This window comes from Rhinoraja longicauda, chromosome 9 (assembly GCF_053455715.1).
Source record: "Rhinoraja longicauda isolate Sanriku21f chromosome 9, sRhiLon1.1, whole genome shotgun sequence".
NCBI classification, from domain to species: domain Eukaryota; kingdom Metazoa; phylum Chordata; class Chondrichthyes; order Rajiformes; family Arhynchobatidae; genus Rhinoraja; species Rhinoraja longicauda.
Window position 1 is genome coordinate 67,070,098 of NC_135961.1, and position 23,322 is coordinate 67,093,419.

At 47.9% G+C, this 23,322-nt stretch overlaps 1 protein-coding gene across 1 annotated transcript in view; it reads left to right on the forward strand.

The window, feature by feature from the left end:
- The window catches only part of LOC144597081 (uncharacterized), a 104,102-nt gene that overhangs the window by 46,532 nt on the left and 34,248 nt on the right, over positions 1–23,322 (forward strand). Inside the window, exon 6 of the mRNA XM_078405997.1 lies at positions 13,521–13,758. Coding sequence (XP_078262123.1) covers positions 13,521–13,758 — 238 coding nt within the window. The remainder of the gene's footprint in view (positions 1–13,520; positions 13,759–23,322) is intronic.

Genomic DNA, 23,322 nt, shown 5'->3' on the forward strand with positions numbered 1-23,322 from the left:
CTAAGGGAATCAAGGGATATGGGGTAAAAGCCGGAACGTGGTACTGATTTTGGATGATCAACCATGATCATTTAGAATGATGGTGCTGGCTTGAAGGGCCGAATGGCCAACTTCCTGCACCTATTTTCGATGTTTCTATGTTTCTATCTCTGGAGAAAAGGAAGAGGTGGCGTTTTGGCTTGGAACCCTTCCTATCAGACTGCTCCGATCAGAAGAAGGCTCTCAACCCGAAACGTCACCCATTCCTTTTCTCCAGAGATGCTGCCTGTCCCGCTGAGTTACTCCAGCACTCTGTGTCCATCTACAGCACGTCTCCAAGGCTTGGGATTGAAATTTTGGCTCACATTCTAATGATCACTGCAGTTGTTGCTACCTTTCAGACGAAGTGTTCAGCACAAAGTTATCTCTTTCATCTGCAGTGGGCATGTAACAAAATCCCGTGGCAACTTTACGTTAAAAATTAAAATGGGAGTTAACCCTCATGTTTCCAGGAGCGAGTCCAGGACAAAAGTCCAGTCCAGGACCTCTTTGTTCCTATACTCAAATCCTCTCGTTATGAAGGCCAACATGCCATTAGCTTTCTTCACTGCCTGCTATACCTGCACACTTACTTTCAGTGACTGGTGTATAAGGACACCCAGGTCTCGTTGCACTTCCCCTTTACCTAATCTGACACCATTGAGATAACAATCTGCCTCCTTGTTTTTGCCACCAAAATGGATGACCTCACATTTATCTACATTGTACTGCGTCTGCCACGCTTCTGCCCACTCACCCAACCTGTCCAAGTCACCCTGCAATCCCCTTCACAGTTCACACTGCCGCCCAGCTTTGTGTCATCTGCAAACTTGCTAGTGTTACTTCTAATTTGTGCTTGAGTAGCATTAGGCTCGCGTGATATCTCCGTGTGACCGTGAATCAGGCAGGTTGGGAGGCCTGTTGTTGGTGTGGTAGATTCAGTGGAATTAGCAGTTAAGTGATAGGGACAGATGGCTGGAAAATAGATATGGGCTTTTTGTTTTTGGTTTCCACAACACAGTAACAATATTCTATTTGCATCAGGAAAATGATTCTTTTCAATTATCTGGCACTGACTGCGCTGCTCTTTTGAAAAGCCCGACAACGTTCTTTGAAACCTGCTGCCGCAGAGTCTTTGTTCTTGCAGTGTTCTGAAGAAACGCATTTGATGCGTTGAATGAGGCCACATTTACATCTGTCATATTCCAAACCATTATAGCACCTTCAGTTGAGAGATAAAAAGCTTTGGTCTAAAACGCCACACAGCGTTACTCTATTTTGGTAACAAAATTGCTTTCACAACACTCTGGGTAATTCAGCCAGCTTCATGCAGTTGAGCACGAATGAAAGGCAAGAGTTGAAGCTCAGAGAATAACAGGCAACGATTGAAAAGTTCAAAATTCCACTGGTAACACTGCCTCGCGAGCAAAATTAAAGTCCAGCTTTGCTGGTTGTTAGCCAGTTTTTGTCCAATTTTTTGGAGATACAGCGCGGAAGCAGGCCCTTCGGCCCACGGGGTCCGTGCCGACCAGCGATCCCCGCACATTAACACTATCCTACACACACTAGGGACAATTTACACTTACCAAGCCAATTAACCTGCAAACCAGCACATCCTTGGAGTGTGGGAGGAATCCAAAAATCTCGGAGAAACCCCACGCAGGTCACGGGGAGAACGTACAAACTCCGTACAGACAGCACCTGTAGTCAAGATCGAACCCGGGTCTGTGGAAAACCACTCTTCCCAAAGCTGATATCTTACTCCTTAGAGAGTCCTGTGATGTTGTTGGAGTTGTGCGTTCACATACAGACACGTGAACCTGGCATGTCATAGAGTCACAGAGTGGAAACAGGCCCTTCGGCCCAACTTGCCCACACCAGTCAACAATGTCCCAGCTGCACTAGTCCCACTTGCCTGCGCTTGGTCCATAAATGTTGGGATAGTCCCAGCCTCAACTACCTCCTCTGGCAGCTTGCTCCTTACACCCACCACCCTTTGTGTGAAAAAGTTACCCCTCAGATTCCTATTAAATCTTTTCCCCTTCACCTTAAACCCATGTCCTCTGGTCCTCGATTCCCTGACTGTGGGCAAGAGACTCTGTGCATCTACCCGATCTATTCCTCTCATGATTTTGTACACCTCTACAAGATCACCCCTTATCCTCCTGCGCTCCATGGAATAGAGTCCCAGCCTACTCAACCTCTCCCTGTAGCTCACACCCTCTAGTCCTGGCAACATCCTCGTAAAGCTTCTCTTTACCCTTTCCAGCTTGACAACATCTTTCCTCGAATACAGTGCCCAGAACCAAACACAATACTCCAAATGCGGTCTAACCAACGTCTTATACAATTGCAACATGACCTCCTAACCTCTATACTATGCGTCCATGGGGAGAATGTACATACTCCACACAGACAGCACCCGTAGTCAGGGTCAACCGCGTACTGGCGCTGTAAGCACTGTAAGGCAGCAACTCTACTGCTGCACCACTGTGCCGCCCCTTCGTAACACAAGCTTGCAGCAGCTTGTTGTTTGCCGTAAGCCAGTGTGACAGAGGCTCACCCTTTAATAACTACATTACACCTCTGAACACAGACAGAGAGATTCATTGGAGATGAGTAACAGCTGCAGGTGATAGCTAAAATGAGAGAAATTGATAAATTGAACCATGAAAGGCGTTGTTTAGTTTCAGCTTGCCTATTTAAAGGCCACTGCCTTATTCTGAAACGCACACCTCCATTAATTTAATTAATGGCGCTGGTTTGCGACGGGCACGGTGATGGACGCCCCACGCATCTCTGTCCTCCACACAGCTGGCCAGCTCCTCTTTGTCTCTACATAAGCGTCTTCCATCATCGCCTTCGGCATGGTCTTGTTTGGCCGTCCCGGGTTCCGTCTTCCACGGGTGGATTCCCACAGCACAACCTTGTTTGCTGGTGTTTCTGGATGGCGGTGGCAACGACCAGCGAGCCTCACCCTTCTCCACCTGATCTTCTCGGTCAGAGGTGGAATCTCCCCGTAGAGCTGGGCATTGGTGATGCGGTCCCTCCAACTGAAGTTTTGAACTTTTCTGAGCATTCGGGCGTAGACACCATCGAGAGACTTGGACAGTGCTCGAGTGAAAGTCCATGCCTCACACCCACACAATAATATTGTCTCTACAGTTGCAAGGAAGAATCTCAGTTTGAGACCCTTAGACATCCGAGACGTCCAGATTTTCCCCATGTTATTGAGGACTTACTCGAGCGCTTTCCGGGCCTTGATGTCATTCTCCCAGCTCTGCATCCTCGCTCCCAGGTACTTGAGGCCCTCCACTTTCTTGAGAGATGCAAGGCCACTGGTCTTAAGAGGCTCATGGTCACCACCGTTGAACGCCATGTGCTCCGTCTTCTTGGCATTGAGGTGGAGGCCCACATTTTAGCACTCCGTCTCCACCCTGCCGAGCAGCTCCTGTGCCTCCCCAATTTGGTCTGACAGCAGGACGATGTCATCATGGAAGTCGAGGTCTGACAAGTTGACTGACCCGATTCCTCTCGAGCGCCTTGGGGTGATTGTGAAGCCGAGGGCCTTGTGCTCCCTGAGCGCCTGCCCCATTGCATAATCAAGGACGATGACAAAGAGAAAGGGTGCCAGTGTGTCTCCCTGTAACACCCCCGCCAGGATTTCCAACACTTTGCTCTCGCCATCCGGGGTGACAACCTTGGCCATGGTGCCCAAGTGCACATCCTCAATGGCTCTCAGGAGACGAGGAGGGACACCATAAGCCTCCAAAATCCCCATCATTTTAGACAATAGACAATAGGTGCAGGAGGAGGCCATTCGGCCCTACGAGCCAGCACCGCCATTCAATGTGATCATGGCTGATCATTCTCAATCAGTACCCCGTTCCTGCCTTCTCCCCATACCCCCTGACTCCGCTATCCTTAAGAGCTCTATCTAGCTCTCTCTTGAATGCATTCAGAGAATTGGCCTCCACTGCCTTTTGAGGCAGAGAATTCCACAGATTTACAACTCTCTGACTGAAAAAGTTTTTCCTCATCTCCGTTCTAAATGGCCTACCCCTTATTCTTAAACTGTGGCCCCTGGTTCTGGATTTTGCATCGATGAATCGAGTCAAACGCCTTCTTGAAGCCAATGGAGGTTAGGACGGCTGGCAGGTTGTTATTCTTCACCTCCTCAATGATTCTTCGGAGGGCAAGGATCTGTGTGACCGTGTTCCTCTTCTCTCTGAAGCCGTTCTGATTGTAGCACCTCCAGATTCAGGGACAGTTTCTCCCTAGCTGTTATCCGGCAACTGAATCATCCCACTACAACCAGAGAGCAGTGCTGAACTACTATCTACCTCATTGGTGACCCTCGGACTATCTTTGATCGTACTTTGCTGGCTTTACCTTGCACTAAAGGTTATTCCCTTATCATGTATCTGTAGACACGGGTTGCTGCCCGTGCAGCAGAGAACAGACGCACTGCAGAGGTCCAGAGGAAACGCACCGCGCGCGCAAGGCCCGGGCTACCTCCACTTCCACTGCAGCACCCATCCACTTGTGTCCTATGTGCCTTCCGGGCCCGGATTGACCTCACCAGTCACTTCAGGACCCACAGTCACCAATCCTCCAACTGAAAGTGAAGTCATGGTCATCTTCCAACCCGAAGGACGAACAACATCTGTAGACCGTAAATGGCTCGATTGTAATCATGTATTGTCTTTCCGCTGACTGGTTAGCACGCAACACAAGCTTTTCACTGTACCTCGGTACACGTGACAGTGAACTAATCTGAACTAAACAGAACTGAAGTGGTCTGTCTTCATTTGTTTACAGTTCTTAATCAGGCAGATGTTTAAACTGATTATCGTGGATATTTAACCTATGTAAATAAAGTCTTGCACAATCTGGAAGTGGAATCTGTTTAGTTTAGTTTATTTTATTTTTGATATACAGCTTGCAAAGTCCACACCGAACAGCCATCACCCGACCACACTGGTTCTATGTTATCCCACTTTCTCATCCACTCCCCCCCCCAGTGATAATGTACGGAGGGCCAATTAACCTACAAACCTGCGTGCCATTGGGATGTGGGAGCAAAGAGGTCCTTCTGCAGTTGTACAGGGCCCTAGTGAGACCACACCTGGAGTACTGTGTGCAGTTTTGGTCTCCAAATTTGAGGAAGGATATTCTTGCTATTGAGGGCGTGCAGCGTAGGTTTACTAGGTTAATTCCCGGAATGGCGGGACTGTCATATGTTGAAAGACTTGAGCGACTAGGCTTGAACACACTGGGGTTTAGAAGGATGAGAGGAGATCTTATTGAAACGTATAAGATTATTAAGGGGTTGGACACGTTAGAGGCAGGAAACATGTTCCCAATGTTGGGGGAGTCCAGAACAAGGGGCCACAGTTTAAGAATAAGGGTTTGGCCATTTAGAACTGAGATGAGGAAAAACTTTTTCAGTCAGAAAGTTGTGAATCTGTGGAATTTCTCTGCCTCAGAAGGCAGTGGAGGCCAATTCTCTGAATGCATTCAAGAGAGAGCTAGATAGAGCTCTTAAGGATAGCGGAGTCAGGGGGTATGGGGAGAAGGCAGGAACGGGGTACTGATTGAGAATGATCAGCCATGATCACATTGAATGGTGGTGCTGGCTCGAAGGGCCGAATGGCCTCCTCCTGCATCTATTGTCTATTGTCTATTGGGAGGAAACCGGAGCACCCGGAGGAAACCCACACGGTCAGAGGGAGAAGGTGCAAACTCTGTTAAAACCGCAACCTGCGGTCAGGATCGAACCTGGGTCTCTGGCCCCGTGAGGTAACGGCTCTACAGGCTGCACCACCAAGGCAGAGGTAAAGGTTTAAACTGAGCAGGCCCTGCCTTGTAAAAGCAGACAATGTACACAAAGGCTTGTCCCACCCCGACTTTTCCTCCTTCCTCCTGGGGAATATAAAATGGGATCAGTGTAAGTGGGTGCTTGGTGGTAAGTGTCAACAAGGTGGGCTGTTTGCTGTGCTGGACAACCCTATGACAATAAAGATATATTGTATTGTATTGTTTTTATAAAGTACCAAATCACTCACACCCATCATTCAAGGTACATTAAACATGATCATATTGAATGGCGGTGCAGGCTCGAAGGGCCGAGTGGCCTACTCCTGCACCTATTTTCTATGTTTCTCTAGGTGTGTCGGAAGCAAAGATACTAGAGGAACAAGATAGACCACTCAATTGAAATCGCCTGTACTGAAGTGTAGTACGCAAAGGAGCCATTTTAGTAAGCAAAACCCGCCGTTCGCTACGCCTCCCGCAGTGTAATCAGTGTTTTGGGGGAACAGGATGTGTGATGATACCATTAAAAAGCAGAATATATCTCATCTATCAATTCACAGATTTTTGTTATTTTTCTTTTTAAATGTTTCTGCAAGTTTCTGCCGACTAAAATGGCGCCGTGACGTACTACGGTCTTTAGGGTCGAGTGTGTCGGCAGCACCGTTTGTCACGTCACGGAAATAAGCTGCGGAAAGTTGCTTCTGAGCGTCCATTAGCGTGACAGATGAGCTTCCCGAAGACTGAGAATGTTTAATGTACCTTGAATGATGGGTGTGAGTGATTTGGTACTTTATAAAAACAATACAATACAATACAATATATCTTTATTGTCATTGTACAGGGTACAACGAGATTGGGAATGCGCCTCCCATACGATGCAATAAATTACTTAGTTAATCAGTATAAATTTATACAACCCAGTGAAACAAAATTAGAAACAGTTTTAAAACAGTATAAAGTTCAAGTAGGTCTGTGCCGGTTCGCTGTGCGATGTGACCATCCGGCTCAGCAGGACCGGTTCATAGCAGCTATGGCCCTGGGGATGAAGCTGTTCCTGAGTCTGGAGGTGCGGGCGTAGAAGGCCTTGTATCGTCTGCCCGATGGTAGAAGTTCGAACAGACTGTTGCAGGGGTGTGAGGAGTCTTTGTGGATGCTGGTGGCTTTTCTGAGGCATCGTGTGTTGTAGATGCCCTCCAAGGCTGGTAGCTGTGTTCCGATGGTCCTCTGAGCTCTATGGACTACCCGCTGAAGAGCTCTCCTCTCTGCCTCCGTGCAGCTGAGGTACCACACAGGAATGCCTGGGGGGGGCAAGCTGAGGCCTGCCACGGCCTCCTTCATTTAGGCCAAGGGTCTCCAACCAGGGGTAAATTTTGTCTACCCAGGGGGTACGTTTGTTGATTCTGGATTTGTACATATTGACTGATTGCGTTTGGTTCTGGTATCCCCGGTATCTGTTCATCATTAGTTGTTCATAAATAAGTGAAATAACATTGTTATGTGCTATTATTATTGTTATTTGAACTTAAGATAATGATGTTAAAAACAGTATTTTAAAATTTCCCCTTTGTCGGTTGCTTTATTATGGTAGAAGTGTAAATTCAAATTACTGAACAAAACAGGGTGGGGGTAAATTTATTTTCAAAACGTTGCAAAGGGGTAAACTGGATGAAAAAGGTTGGGAACCCCTGATTTAGGCCGTCAGCACAGTTGTATCCATGTTACGTGAGCAGAATGAATAGCCGTTTCAACTGTATCAGCCCACGCGGATAGATTGAGACCCCAGTTTATGACTCAAGGAAAATAGACCAAGATCAGGAAAAGGCTCGTATTTTTAATCACCTTGTACGACTAGTCATAGAGTCTTACAGCATGGAAACAGGCCCTTTGGCCCAACTTTCCCCATATCGGCCAACATGTCTCATCTCCACTAGTCCCATCTCCCTGCATTTAGCTCGTATCCCTCTTCGTACTCTACGGGGAGGTGGCGGGACAAAGATAGAATGTAGTCGGGGACAGGAAGACCAATGGGAGAACTGGGAAGGGGGAAGGGATGGAGAGAGAGGGAAAGCAGGGACTATCTGAAGTTAGAGAAGTCAATGCTCATACTGCTGGGGTGTAAACTACCCAAGCAAAATATGAGGTGCTGTTCCTCCAATTTGCACTGGGCCTCACTCTGACAATGGAGGAGGCCCAGGACAGAGAGGTCAGACTGGGAATGGGAGGGGGAGTTGAGGTGCTGAACTCCAATTTGCGCCGATTGAAAATAATTATCAGCTATTCTGGGATAATGTTTTACATTATACATTTATCGCAAGCCACTTCACCTACAAACCTGCACATCTTTGGAGTGTGGGAGGAAACCGGGGCACCTGGAGAAAACCCAGGCAGGTCACGGGGAGAACGTACAAACTCCGTGCAGACAAGCAGCCGTGGTCAGGATTGAACCCGGGTCTCTGGCGCTCTTGGGTAGCGGCTGTGCAGCTACACCACTGTATGCTATTTGTGTGTATTGTGCTAACAGATCTTGATGCTAGCTGTAAATAAGGAATCCATTGCTCCAGTGTTGGTACATGTGACAAGTAAACGCTCTCCTGACTCCCTTGACCTTCGGCTCTTGACGCCGTGATATTGATGAAACTGGCAGTCGGGGTGTGATCCAGCTAAATGTGTGCTGATATATTTTGGGATTACCGACGGGGCTACGGTAAACAGCATGAATGGCTGGGTCATGGGAAGTATGGATGAACAGAGGGACCTTGGTCTCCAAGTAGGGTTGCCAACTGTCCCGTATTAGCCGTGACATCCCTCGGCCGCTGTCGGCCGGGACAGTGTAGGCTAACGGAGTGTGTTCGCCTAACGGAGGTTGCATAACAACCCGCCTCCATGCCCGGGCGGCCGCCATTGGTGGAGCGGGAGCACGTGGCCGCTGGCTGGGTGAGGTCAAGTGGGGCGCGGGGCGGTGACGTCACCTTGTCCCGTATTTGGGAGTGAGATAGTTGCCACCCCTATCTCCAAGTCCTAAGATCCTTGAAGATGGCAGCTTCAAGATTTGATAACATGGGTTAGAGAAGGCATGGCCGCCTTTATTAGTCAGAGCATTGAACATAAAACAAGGGAGGTGATGATTCAGATACGCTAATTAACACATACAAACACCATGAATGTGTTGGTGGACCTACACCGATTAGCCAAAACATTATGACCACTGACAGGCCAAGTGAATCACATTGATTATCTTGTTACAATGACACCTGTCAAGGGGTGGGATATATTAGGCAGCAAGTGAACAGTCAGCTCTTGAAGTTGATGTGTTGGATGCAGGAGAAATGGGCAGGAGTAAAGACCTGAGCAACTTTGACAAGGGCCAAATTGTTATGGCCAGACGACTGGGTCAGAGCATCTCTGAAACGGCAAGGCTTGTGGGGTGCTCCCGGTCAGCAGTGGTGAGTACCTACCGACAGTGGTCCGAGGAGGGACAAACCACAAACCAGCGACAGACAGGGTGTTGGGCGCCCAAGGCTCATCGATGCGCGAGTGCAACGAAGGCTATCCTGTCTGGTCCGAACCGACAGAAGGTCGACTGTGGCACAAGTCACAGAAAATGTTAATGGTGGTCACGGGAGGTATGTGTCACAATCCACAGTGCATCGCACCCTGCTGCGTATGGGGCTGCACACGGAGGACCAACAGCATATTAGGCAGGTGGTCATAATGTTTTGGCTCATCAGTGTATTTCAGAGTCTGATTGAAGTGTGGTTGTACAATATGGAGTTTTGATGAGCAATCTGATCTGTCGACCCATTGGTTTGTCAGCAGCAGGTCTGATTGCATCTCTCGCTTCATGCCAAGTGTATTGTAACTCCAGCATCTATTGAACTGCCTACATTTACATTTTTTTCTCAGGGAATGTTGAAAGACTGGAGCGACTGGGTTTGTATACACTGGAATTTAGAAGGATGAGGGGGGATCTTATCGAAACGTATAAGATTATTAAGGGGTTGGACACGTTAGAGGCAGGAAACATGTTCCCAATGTTGGGGGACAATAGACAATAGACAATAGACAATAGGTGCAGGAGTAGGCCATTCAGCCCTTCGAGCCAGCACCGCCATTCAATGCGATCATGGCTGATCACTATCAATCAGTACCCCGTTCCTGCCTTCTCCCCATACCCCCTCACTCCGCTATCCTTAAGAGCTCTATCCAGCTCTCTCTTGAAAGCATCCAACGAACTGGCCTCCACTGCCTTCTGAGGCAGATAATTCCACACCTTCACCACCCTCTGACTGAAAAAGTTCTTCCTCATCTCCGTTCTAAATGGCCTACCCCTTATTCTCAAACTGTGGCCCCTTGTTCTGGACTCCCCCAACATTGGGAACATGTTATCTGCCTCTAATGTGTCCAATCCCCTAATTATCTTATATGTTTCAATAAGATCCCCCCTCATCCTTCTAAATTCCAGTGTATACAAGCCCAATCGCTCCAGCCTTTCAACATACGACAGTCCCGCCATTCCGGGAATTAATCTAGTGAACCTACGCTGCACGCCCTCCATAGCAAGAATATCCTTCCTCAAATTTGGAGACCAAAACTGCACACAGTACTCCAGGTGCGGTCTCACCAGGGCCCGGTACAACTGTAGAAGGACCTCTTTGCTCCTATACTCAACTCCTCTTGTTACGAAGGCCAACATTCCATTGGCTTTCTTCACTGCCTGCTGAACCTGCATGCTTCCTTTCATTGACTGATGCACTAGGACACCCAGATCTCGTTGAACTCCCCCTCCTCCTAACTTGACACCATTCAGATAATAATCTGCCTTTCTATTCTTACTTCCAAAGTGAATAACCTCACACTTATCTACATTAAACTGCATCTGCCATGTATCCGCCCACTCACACAACCTGTCCAGGTCACCCTGCAGCCTTATTGCATCTTCCTCACAATTCACACTACCCCCCAACTTAGTATCATCTGCAAATTTGCTAATGGTACTTTTAATCCCTCCGTCTAAGTCATTAATGTATATCGTAAATAGCTGGGGTCCCAGCACCGAACCTTGCGGTACCCCACTGGTCACTACCTGCCATTCCGAAAGGGACCCATTTATCCCCACTCTTTGCTTTCTGTCTGTTAACCAATTTTCTATCCATGTCAGTACCCTACCCCCAATACCATGTGCCCTAATTTTGCCCACTAATCTCCTATGTGGGACCTTGTCGAAGGCTTTCTGAAAGTCGAGGTACACCACATCCACTGACTCTCCCTTGTCAATTTTCCTAGTTACATCCTCAAAAAATTCCAGTAGATTTGTCAAGCATGATTTCCCCTTCGTAAATCCATGCTGACTCGGAACGATCCCGTTACTGCTATCCAAATGCTCAGCAATTTCGTCTTTTATAATTGACTCCAGCATTTTCCCCACCACTGATGTCAGACTAACTGGTCTATAATTACCCGTTTTCTCTCTCCCTCCTTTCTTAAAAAGTGGGATAACATTTGCTATCCTCCAATCCACAGGAACTGATCCTGAATCTATAGAACATTGAAAAATGATCTCCAATGCTTCCACTATTTCTAGAGCCACCTCCTTAAGTACTCTGGGATGCAGACCATCAGGCCCTGGGGATTTATCAGCCTTCAGTCCCATCAGTCTACCCAAAACCATTTCCTGCCTAATGTGGATTTCCTTCAGTTCCTCCATCACCCTAGGTTCTCCAGCCCCTAGAACATTTGGGAGATTGTGTGTATCTTCCTCAGGGGAGTCCAGAACCAGAGGCCACAGTTTAAGAATAAGGGGTAGGCCATTTAGAACTGAGATGAGGAAAAACGTTTTCGGTCAGAGAGTTGTGAATCTGTGGAATTCTCTGCCTCAGAAGGCAGTGGAGGCCAATTCTCTGAATGCATTCAAGAGAGAGCTAGATAGAGCTCTTAAGGATAGCGGAGTCAGGGGGTATGGGGAGAAGGCAGGAACGGGGTACTGATTGAGAATGATCAGCCATGATCACATTGAATGGCGGTGCTGGATCGAAGGGCCGAATGGCCTACTCCTGCGTCTATTGTCTAATGATTTTGGCGGTAGCGTATAATGTACCGATCCACCACCGATTCTCTGGCACCCGTGGTTCCAGAGCCTTGCTGGATTATCCGTGTTGCCGGACCAGCAGAGGTCACGGCTTCCAAGAGAAGTTCGACGGTACCAGAACGTTCCGCTTCGGCCGCCGGGGGGGGGGGTGCGAGATACCGGCCTGCAAATTCGGCCTCGGGAGTCGGCTATGGGAGCGCATCTGCCGGCCGGGCCGGAGTTCCAGAGCCCCGGCCGCAGGGGGGCAGAGTCCACCCGCAGATCGGCCGCGGAAATCCCGATGAGGTCGGGATCGTCCTGGGTGACACATTTTTCAGGGGGCAATAGACAATAGGTGCAGGAGGAGGCCATTCGGCCCTTCGAGCCAGCACCGCCATTCAATGTGATCATGGCTGATCATACTCAATCAGTACCCCATTCCTGCCTTCACCCCATACCCCCTGACTCCGCTATCCTTAAGAGCTCTATCTAGCTCTCTCTTGAATGCATCCAGAGAATTGGCCTCCACTGCCTTCTGCGCGCACTCTCGTAATTTTATCCGGATTAGAGGAGGAGCCAGACCACCAGTTGCCAGAAAACCAGAGGTGTCCTGTTCTGACGTAACAATCTGCTCCCCTCTGCACCCGTAATTATAAACTGGGATTGAATTCCATAGCAACCTTCTGTTGCAATATTAAAAAACAATCGGACATTGTACTCTGTGAGTCAACAAACTGAGCAGTGCGTCTTGTAACTGGGAAGATGCTGGGATGGAATGGAGTTGGCCTGCGTTCCGGGCGATGAACACTGTGTTAGAGTGTTTACTGATCGCAGACTGGTGCCCTGATGTTTGCAATGTCACTAAGATAATCAATGGGGGAGAAAAAGGAACCGAAGATGCAGGGATCTTGAGTAGAACACAATGTGCTAGAGAAACCGGGGTTCAGAAGGATGAGAGGGTATCTTAGAGAAACGTATAAAATTATAAAAAAGGACTGGACAAGCTAGATGCAGGAAAAATGTTCCCAATGTTGGGGGAGTGCCCAATGTTGAGGGCGTGCAGCGTAGGTTTACTAGGTTAATTCCCGGAATGGCAGGACTGTCATATGTTGAAAGACTGGAGCGACTAGGCTTGTATACACTGGAATTTAGAAGAATGAGAGGAGATCTTATCGAAACATATAAGATTATTAAGGGGTTGGATACAGGCAGGAAACATGTTCCCAATGTTGGGGGAGTCCAGAACAAGGGGCCACAGTTTAAGAATAAGAGGTAGGCCATTTAGAACTGAGATGAGGAAAAACTTTTTCAGTCAGAGAGTTGTGAATCTGTGGAATTCTCTGCCTCAGAAGGCAGTGGAGGCCAATTCTCTGAATGCATTCAAGAGAGAGCTAGATAGAGCTCTTAAGGATAGCGGAGTCAGGGGGTATGGGGAGAAGGCAGGAACGGGGTACTGATTGAGAATGATCAGCCATGATCACATTGAATGATGGTGCTGGCTCGAAGGGTCGAATAGCCGACTCCTAAACCTATTGTCTATTGAATCTAAGTAAACTAACGTATATACAAAATGAATACAAGTTAAAGCAAATTAAAACAGCTCTCTTACAATTTCTTACAGTAAAGTCTTGCAGGAGTTCGGAAGTCCAAGAGCAAACTACAGCGTCAATTTGAGTGGAGGAAACATGAGTTCCAGGCTCCTAAGTGGTCGGGGAAAGCTTCACAATAGCACTCGCCAACCAAGCATCCAAGAATTATCAGTGGTCACAGGTTCTGGCAGATGCAATGACCACAGCAGGACCACACTGCCAAAGCAGGATTACACCTGGATCAAACCACGGCAGAAGGAAATAAGAGAGGTGAGCAAAGAGCAAATGCAATCAAAGTGAAAGAATACACTGATGAGCCAAAACATTATGCCCACCTGCCTAATGTGCTGTTGGTCCTCCGTGTGCAGCCCCATACGCAGCAGGGTGCGATGCACTGTGTATTGTGACACATTCCTCCCGTGACCACCATTAACATTTTCTGTGACTCGTGCCACAGTCGACCTTCTGTCGGTTCGAACCAGACGGGATAACCTTCATTGCCCTCGCGCATCGATGAGCCTTGGCCGCCCAACACCCTGTCTGTCGCCAGTTTATGGTTTGTCCCTCCTCGAACCACTGTCGGTCGGTACTCACCACTGCTGACCGGGAGCACCCCACAAGCCTTGCCGTTTCAGAGATGCTCTGACCCAGTCGTCTGGCCATAACAATTTGGCCCTTGTCAAAGTCGCTCAGGTCTTTACTCCTGCCCATTTCTCCTGCATCCAACACGTCAACTTCAAGAACCGACTGTTCACTTGCTGCCTAATATATCCCACCCCTTGACAGGTGTCATTGTGACAAGATAATCGATGTTATTCACGTCGCCTGTCAGTGGTCATAATGTTTTGGCTCATCGGTGTATATTCAATACATTATCATCAATTCTACAGTAACATCCCCAGGTAGTGATTGTCACCCTGGTGCATTAGCCAGCTTCACTCGGCCTGCAAAGTCCCTCCACTGATTGCAGCAGGATAATCCTTGGAGGCACAGTATGATCCTTTATTCCTTAGACATACAGCATGAAAACAGGCCGCTTGGCCCGCTGACCCCGCGTCGACCAGTGATACAGAGCGCCGCCCCGTACTCTAGCCCAATCCTACACATTTGGCACAATTTACAATTTTACCCAAGCCAATTAACCCACAAACCTGTACGTCTTTGTAGTGAGGGAGGAAACCGGAGCACCCAGAGGGAACCCACATGGTCACAGGGAGAATTCCGTACAAAACCCCGTACAGACAGTACCCGCAGCCAGGATCGAACCTGGGTCTCTGGCGCTGTGAGGCAGCGAGCCCACCACTGATCCATTCTGCCGCCCCTGAACCAACGATGAAGGATGTTTGTAACCTGTGCAAGGGACAATCTCTCAGCAATACTCTGTTACAACATTATGAAACAGTTGAGAATGTGGAAGGTGAAGGGGAAAAGATTTCATAGGAATCTGAGGGGTAACTTTCCCACACAAAGGGTGGTGGGTGTATGGAACAAGCTGCCGGAGGAGGTAGTAGAGGCAGGGACTACTCCAACATTTAAGAAGCAGTTAGACAAGTACATGGATCTGACAGGTTTGGAGGGATATGGGCCAAGCGCAGGCAGGTGGGACTAGTGTAGCTGGGACATGTTGGCCGGTGTGGGCAAGTTGGGCCGAAGGGCCTGTTTCCACACTGTATCACTCTGTGACTCTATGAAGGGCCTGTTTCCACACTGTATCACTCTGTGACTCTATGAAGGGCCTGTTTCCACACTGTATCACTCTGTGACTATGAAGGGCCTGTTTCCACACTGTATCACTCTGTGACTCTATGAAGGGCCTGTTTCCACACTGTATCACTCTGTGACTCTATGAAGGGCCTGTTCCCACACTGTATCACTCTGTGACTCTATGAAGGGCCTGTTTCCACACTGTATCACTCTGTGACTCTGTGAAGGGCCTGTTTCCACACTGTATCACTCTGTGACTCTGTGAAGGGCCTGTTTCCACACTGTATCACTCTGTGACTCTATGAAGGGCCTGTTTCCACACTGTATCACTCTATGACTCTATGAAGGGAGATTTGCTTGATATTTTCCAGTTTTAGGGGTTATGGTTAGGAACTATTTCTGTTTGGGTAATCTAAGATGGGAGGACATAGCCTACAAATTGATGCCAATTCCCCCCATCAACTCCATCTACACTTCACGTTGCTTCGGAAAAGCAGCCAACATAATCAAGGACCCTTTTCACCCTGATCATTCCCTCTATTCCCCTTCCCCTTTGGCCAGAAGATACAAATACTTCAAGGCCCTCCCATAAGTTAGGGTGTTGTTCCAGTCTTCCAACCTACCTCAATCTGGACATTGGACTTTTTCTCTGGAACTGTAGCACTACAATGCTGAAAAACATGCACCGATCAACCAAAACATTATGACCACTGACAGGTGAAGTGAATAACATTGATTATCTTGTTACAATGGCACCTGTCAAGGGGTGGGATATATTAGGCAGCAAGTGAACAGTCAGTTCTTGAAGTTGACGTGTTGGATGCAGGAGAAATGGGCAGGAGTAAAGACCTGAGCGACTTTGACAAGGGCCAAATTGTTATGGCCAGACGACTGGGTCAGAGCATCTCTGAAACGGCAAGGCCTGTTGGGTGCACCGGTCAGCAGTGGTGCGTACCTACCGACAGTGGTCCGAGGAGGGACAAACCACAAACCGGCGACAGACAGGGTGTTGGGCGCCCAAGGCTCATCGATGCGCGAGGGCAACGAAGGCTATCCCGTCTGGTCCGAACCGACAGAAGGTCGACTGTGGCACAAGTCACAGAAAATGTTAATGGTGGTCACGGGAGGAATGTGTCACAATACACAGTGCATCGCACCCTGCTGCTATGGAGCTGCACACGGAGGACCAACAGCATATTAGGCAGGTGGCCATAATATTTTGGCTCATCAGTGTATATTCTGCACTATTATACTTTTCTCTTTGTCCTGGCTGTTGTACTTGAGTCTGGCGTGATGGGACACATGCGTAGTGTGATCTGATTTAATTGGGCAGCATGCAAACATAAGCTTGTCACTGTATGATACGTGACAATAATGATCCAACACCAACACCAATCATTGTGACGTAAACAAAATGCTGTAGAAGTTTTATGGGAGCATTCAGTTCTGAATCCCAATTTTTATTGAGCAATCGTGACTCTCTGCGAATTCACATTAGTGGCTTGTCTGCCTGATCTCAAACTGAATCCATCAGCTGCTTACTCAACCTGCATCTTTTCCTGCAGTTAGGACCACAATTATGAGCAGTTTTGGGCACCATATCTGTGGAAGGATGTGCTGGCTCTGGAGAGGGTCCAGAGGAGGTTTACAAGAATGACCCCAGGAATGAATGGGTTAACCTATGATGAGTGTTTGTCAGCACTGGGCCTGCACTCGCTGGAGTTTACAAGAATGAGGGGGGGGACATCGTTGAAACGTACAGAATAGTGGAAGGCCTGGATAGAGTGCGTGTGGAGAGGATGTTTCCACGAGTGGGAGAGTCTAGGACCAGAGGTCACAGCCTCAGAATTAAAGGATGTTCCTTTAGGAAAGAGATGAGGAGGAATTTCTTTAGTCAGTGGGTAGTGAAACTGGATTTTTTTGCCACAGAAGGCTGTGGAGTCCTAATCAATGGATGCTTTTAAGGCAGAGATAGATATATTCTTGATTAGTACGGGTGTTAGGGGTTATGGGTTTTCTCCGGGTGTTCCAATTTCCATCCCATGTTCCAAAGACATACAGGTTTGTAGGTGAATTGGTTTTGGTAAAATTGTAAATTGTAAATTGTTCCTTGTGTGTAGGATAATGGTGGGGGAGGGGGGGGGGGTTAAGAGATAGTGGGAGAATTGTGTAAATATAGGATGGGAGAGGATAGGAGATATGGCAGGAGTACACACCATTGCATATCCACCTTTAATGTCTTATCTGAGACAAGTAGGTTCTGCCAACTGTCCCGTATTAGCCGGGACATCCCACATTTTGGGCTAAATTGGTTTGTCCTGTACGGGACTGCCCTTGTCCCGTATTAGGCCTGGGGGTCGCTGTAAGCCCAGACGCTGTAGGCCTGGACAGTGTAGGCCCGGACAGTGTAGGCCCGGACAGTGTAGGCCCGGACAGTGTAGGCCCGGACAGTGTAGGCCCGGACAGTGTAGGTCCGGACAGTGTAGGCCCGGTCAGTGTAGGTCCGGACACTGTAGGTCCGGGCACCGCCTAACGGAGGTTGCGTAGCAACCCGCCTCCTGGCCCGGTCGACCACCATTGGTGGAGCGGGAGCACGTGGCTGCTGGCTGGGTGAGGTGTGGGGCGGTGACATCACCTCGTCCCTTATTTGGAAGTGAGATAGTTGGCACCCCTAGAGACAAGTTAACCACGCACATGAACATTGCGGCTGCAGAAATGAATTAACATCAACCAGGGCTCCTTGTACTCCTCGGTCTATAATTGTTCTGCATTGATTTTACTCTTCCTGGTAGCATTGTTAGAAAGGGCTAAGAACCAATAAATCGATACAAACATTTTGCATTAGTAACATGATGTGAACTTTCAAATCGATTCATTACATGAAACCTAGTTTCTCTCTCCATTGCTGGTTGTAAAAGCCAAGTAGTTACAAAAATTGGTAATGAACTTTTACATCCACTTGTTGCTGGTGATAAAAACCTCTTTGTATTTCTGTCGTTCTTTTTATGCACATAACTTTCTGAAATCAGTTTGCTTCCATGGCCACAGCTCAATAGATATTGAGAAGGGTCTCGACCCGAAACGACACCCATTCCTTCTCTCCAGAGATGCTGCCTGTCTAGTTGAGTTTAGTTTTGAGATACAGCGCGGAAACAGGTCCTTTGGCCCGCCGAGTCAGCGCCGACCAGCGATCCCCGCACACTAAGACCATCCTCCACACTGGGGACATGTTACATTTATACCGGGCCAATTAGCCTGCAAACCTGTAGGTTTCGTTGTTGCTTGAGCTGCCTGCTAGTTTCTCCTTGCAGGGGGTGATGGCATTCATGCCCTGCCAAGGCTGCCGAACATCCGCCCCATCCTCCAGCTTTGAGCGCAAGTCCCTTTTGGCCTTTTTGACGGCCTTGTTAAGGTCGTTTCTGGACTTGTTTCTTTAGAGATACAGCACAGAAACAGGCCCTTCGGCCCACCGGGTTCGCGCCGCCCAGCGATCCCCGCACACTAACACTATCCTACACACACTAGAGACAATTTTTACATTTTACCCAGTCAATTAACCTACATACCTGCACGTCCTTTGGAGTGTGGGAGGAAACTGAAGATCTCGGAGAAAACCCACGCAGGTCACCGGGGGAACGTACAAACTCCGTACAGTCGGCGCCCGTAGTCAGGATCGAACCTGAGTCTCCAGCGCTGCATTCGCTGTAAGGCAGCAACTCTACCGCTGCGACCTCTGTGTCACCAGGTGAGGGGAGTTCTGTTGGCAGAAGCCCCTCACCTGTGTCCACCTATCCACCTATCACTTGCCAGGCTCGGTCGTGCCACACCTCTCTTTTCTAGTTCCTCCCCTACGACAACAATCAGTCTGAAGAACTGATGTTTTAGGTGACCCAAAACGTCACTTATCCATGTTCTCCAAAGATGCTGCCTGACCCGCTGAGTTACTCCAGCACTCTGTGAAACGTCACCTATCCATGTTCTCCACAGATGCTGCCCGACCCGCTGAGTTACTCCTGCACTCTGTGAAACGTCACCTATCCATGTTCTCCACAGATGCTGCCTGACCCGCTGAGTTACTCCAGCACTCTGTGAAACGTCACCTATCCATGTTCTCCACAGATGCTGCCTGACCCGCTGAGTTACTCCTGCACTCTGTGAAACGTCACCTATCCATGTTCTCCACAGATGCTGCCTGACCCGCTGAGTTACTCAGCGCAAATTGGAGGAACAGCATCTCATATTTCGCTTGGGCAGCTTTCAAACCCAGTAGTAATAATATTGATTTCTCTAACTTCAAGTTGCCCCTGCATTCCCTCTCTCCCCATCCCTCCCCCACCCAAGTTGTACCAGTTTCAAAGAGGTCTTGTTGAGTCTCATTGTCTGTAACTCGTTCTCACCTAGCACACAGCTAACAATGACCTGGTTCCTTTATCATCGTTACTTTTTTTGAATATCTTGCATATATTTTTTATATACCTCTCTACATCGCCATCTACATCTTTCATTTCTCATTCCCCCCCACTCTCAGTCTGAAGAAGAGGTCAGTTGTACAGGGCATTGGTGAGACCACACCTGGAGTCAGTTGTACAGGGCATTGGTGAGACCACACCTGGAATATTGCGTACAGTTTTGGTAACCTAATCTGAGGAAAGACATTCTTGCCATAGAGGGAGTACAGAGAAGGTTCACCAGATTGATTCCTGGGATGGCAGGACTTTCATGTGAAGAAAGACTGGATAGACTCGGCTTGTACTCGCTGGAATTTAGAAGATTGAGGGGGGATCTTATAGAAACTTACAAAATTCTTAAGGAGTTGGACAGGCTAGATGCAGGAAGATTGTTCCCGATGTTGGGGAAGTCCAGAACAAGGGGTCACAGTTTAAGGATAAGGGGGAAGTCTTTTAAGACCGAGATGAGAGTTTTTTTTCACACAGAGAGTGGTGAATCTGTGGAATTCTCTGCCACAGAAGGTTGTTGAGGCCAGTTAATTGGCTATATTTAAGAGGGAGTTAGATGTGGCCCTTGTGGGTAAAGGGATCAGGGGGTATGGAGAGAAGGCAGGTACGGGATACTGAGTTGGATGATCAGCCATGATCACATTGAATGGCGGTGCAGGCTCGAAGGGCCGAATGGCCTACTCCTGCACCTACTTTCTATGTTTCTATGTTTCTAAGAAGGGTCGCGACCCGAAACGTCACCTATTCCTTTTCTCCAGAGATGCTGCCTGACCCGCTGAGTTACTCCAGCTTTTCGTGCCTATCTTCGGTTTAAACCAGCATCTGCAGTTCCTTCCTACACTTTTTGTTTTATTGTGGTTATTGGCGCATCAATAGATTGTAGATATATCAACAGAAGTAATTGTTTTATGACTCTCATCAGGTTACAAAGTAGATAATAAAGTTGTCTCATTTGGTTGCTCAAAAGCAATTTAGCTGAATTATTATATGGATATATTGTGTCAGCTTTCAACTATTTCCCAACGATATATATCCTGAAAGAATACAGTCGGCTTGTCACAAAGTGCTGTGGAAACTCAGCGGGTCAGGCAGCATCTCTGGAGCAAAAGGTCAGGCTGAAAAGATGAAGTACGAGGGGAAGCTGGCAAAGAATATAAAGAAGGACAGTAATAGCTTCTTTAGATATGTTAAGAGAAAAAGATTAGCAAAGACAAATGTGGGTCCCTTGAAGGCAGACACAGGTGAAATTATTATGGTATAAAGGAAATGGCAGAAGAGTGGAATACGTACTTCAGATCTGTCTTCACTAAGGATGACACAAACAATCTCCCAGATGTACTAGAGGACAGAGGATCTAGTGGGGTAGAGGAACTGAAAGAAATTTGCATTAGGTGAGAAATAGTGTTGGGTAGACTGATGGGACTGAAGGTTGATAAATCCCCTGGGCCTGATGGTCTGCATCCCAGGGTTCTCAGGGAGGTGGCTCTAGAAATAGTGGACGCATTGGTGATCATTTTCCAATGTTCAATAGATTCAGGATCAGTTCCTGTGGATTGGAGGATAGCTAATGTTATCCCACTTTTCAAGAAAGGAGCGAGAGAGAAAACGGGGAATTACAGACCAGTTAGCCTGACTTCGGTGGTGGGAAAGATGCTGGAGTCAATTATTAAAGAGGTAATAATGGTGCATTTGGATGGCAGTAAAAGGATAAGTCCAAGTCAGTATGGATATATGAAAGGGAAATCATGTTTGACTAATCTGGAATTTTTTGAGGATGTGACAAGTAAAATGGATGAAGGGGAGCCAGTGGATGTAGTGTATCTAGACTTTCAGAAAGCCTTTGATAAGGTCCCACACGGGAGATTGGTGAGCAAAATTAGAGCACATGGTATTGGGGGTAGGGTGTTGACATGGATAGAAAATTGGTTGGCAGACAGGAAGCAAAGAGTAGGAATAAACGGGTCCTTTTCAGAATGGCAGGCAGTGGCGAGTTTTGTGCCGCAAGGCTCGGTGTTGGGGCCGCAACTATTTACCATATATATTAATGATTTGGATGAAGAAATTAGAAGTAACACTAGCAAGTTTGCAGATGACACAAAGCTGGGTGGCAGTGTGAACTGCGAAGAGGATGTTAGGAGGTTGCAGGGTGACTTGGACAGGTTGAGTGAGTGGGCAGATGCGTGGCAGATGCAGTATAATGTAGATAAATGTGAGGTTATCCACTTTGCAGGCAAAAACAAGGAGGCTGATTATTATCTCACTGGTGTTAGGTTAGGTAAGAGGGAGGTGCAGCGAGACCTAGGTGTCCTTGTACACCAGTCACTGAAAGTTGGCGTGCAGGTACAGCAGGCAGTGAAGAAAGCTAATGGCATGTTGGCCTTCATATCGAGAGGATTTGAGTATAGGAGTAAAGAGGTTCTTCTGCAGTTGTATAGGGCCCTGGTGAGACCACATCTGGAGTATTGTGTACAGTTTTGGTCTCCTAATTTGAGGAAGGACATCCTTGTAATTGAGGCAGTGCAGCGTAGGTTCACGAGATTGATCTCTGGGATGGCGGGACTGTCATATGAGGAAAGATTGAAAAGACTAGGCTTGTATACACTGGAGTATAGGGGATCTTATAGAAACATATAAAATTATAAAAGGACTGGGCAAGCTCGATGCAGGAAAAATGTTCCAATTGTTGGGGGAGTCCAGAACCAGGAGCCACAGTCTTAGAATAAAGGGGGGGGGGGCATTTAAAACTGAGGTGAGAGGGAACTTTGTCACCCAGAGAGTTGTGAATTTGTGGAATTCTCTGCCACAGAGGGCAATGGAGGCCAAATCACCGGTTGGATTTAAGAGAGAGTTAGATAGAGCTCTAGGGGTTAGTGGAATCAAGGGATATGGGGAGAGGTTGGGCACAGGTCACTGATTGTGGATGATCAGCCATGATCACAATGAATGGCGGTGCTGGCTCGAAGGGCCGAATGGCCTCCTCCTGCACCTATGTTCTATTTTTCTATGCATCTCTGGAGAAAAAGGATGGTAGGCGTTTCGGATGGGGACCCTTCTTCTGATCTTCTTGGTCTGGATGTGTGTCCTGACCCAAAACATCACCTATCCATGTTCTCCAGTGTTACTGCCTAACCTGCTGAGTTGCTCCAGCGCTTTGTGTTTAGCTACGGCACAGACCGGCATTTGCAGTTCCTTTCCACACAGTAGGCTAGTCTCGTCATGTAATAGACAATAAACAATAGACAATAGGTGCAGGAGGAGGCCATTCGGCCCTTCGAGCCAGCACCGCCATTCAATGTGATCATGGCTGATCATTCTCAATCAGTACCCCCTTCCTGCCTTCTCCCCATGTACTGTAACCTGCTGTTAGAAATGATCTCGTACGTTTTAATTCAAGCAGTTACAGGAAATACACGCTATTGGAATGAAATACAAAAATGTAATAACACATAAACTCTAACTGCTGAAACTGTTGGGATAAAACAGAGAGGTCGGCAACTACCCAACAAAGTGACCAGCGTCCATGGGGAAGGGTCTGTCGTGGGGTTGTGAATGAACAGACTTTGCCAGTGCATTCCGTCTAGACTACCCTTCACCCCACACAAGCTGCATCTCACCTCCAGCCACCTCGTTGTCTGCTTGATCCACACGTTAAATTCATCACGTTCACGTTATA